The following is a 541-nucleotide window of genomic DNA, read 5'->3' on the forward strand; positions in this document are numbered from 1 at the left end:
CCCAGCCACTGCCTCGCTGAGCGCGGTGTGATGCAGCCGAACGGGGAGCTGTGGAGGGGACAGAGCGGGCTGTCTGAGCTGAAGACAGGCTGGATTGTCCGATTCAGCCAAACAAATCCCCTTGCCCTGCGGGCTGTGTATGCAGAGGACGTGAACCTCGATTAGGGAAGGCCACTGAGGTTCGGTTAAATAACAAACCTCAGGCTGATTAGAAAGCTCCAAACTGCCCTTGGGGTGTGGCTGGGGAGAGGAGCTGTCCCGGTGGCTGCAAACTGTACGTTAAAACTACAGAGCTGGGACTGAGAAGGCAGCGGAACAGGGTCTGCTCTCCGCGGGAGCCTGTCAGAGCATTACTGACAGTGGGATGGGGTGAAATCCTTGACTTGTGCCAGGAGTAACGCCGCACTCCCCGCAGGCTGGGTTCCCCCCCGGCGTGGTGAACATCATCCCCGGCTACGGGCCCACTGCAGGGGCTGCCATCTCTTACCACATGGACGTAGCTAAAGTGGCCTTCACCGGCTCCACGGAGGGAAGGGAGGAA

General features: G+C 59.7%; 1 protein-coding gene across 2 annotated transcripts in view; it reads left to right on the forward strand.

Annotated features, from left to right (window-relative positions):
- ALDH2 (aldehyde dehydrogenase 2 family (mitochondrial)) overlaps positions 1-541 on the forward strand; it is a 6493-nt gene that overhangs the window by 2183 nt on the left and 3769 nt on the right. For both annotated transcript variants that reach the window (XM_010134690.1, XM_010134691.1), the window contains exon 6: positions 416-490. In XM_010134690.1, coding sequence (XP_010132992.1) covers positions 416-490 — 75 coding nt within the window. The remainder of the gene's footprint in view (positions 1-415; positions 491-541) is intronic.

This window comes from Buceros rhinoceros, unplaced genomic scaffold (assembly GCF_000710305.1).
Source record: "Buceros rhinoceros silvestris isolate BGI_N320 unplaced genomic scaffold, ASM71030v1 scaffold21654, whole genome shotgun sequence".
Lineage (NCBI taxonomy): Eukaryota > Metazoa > Chordata > Aves > Bucerotiformes > Bucerotidae > Buceros > Buceros rhinoceros.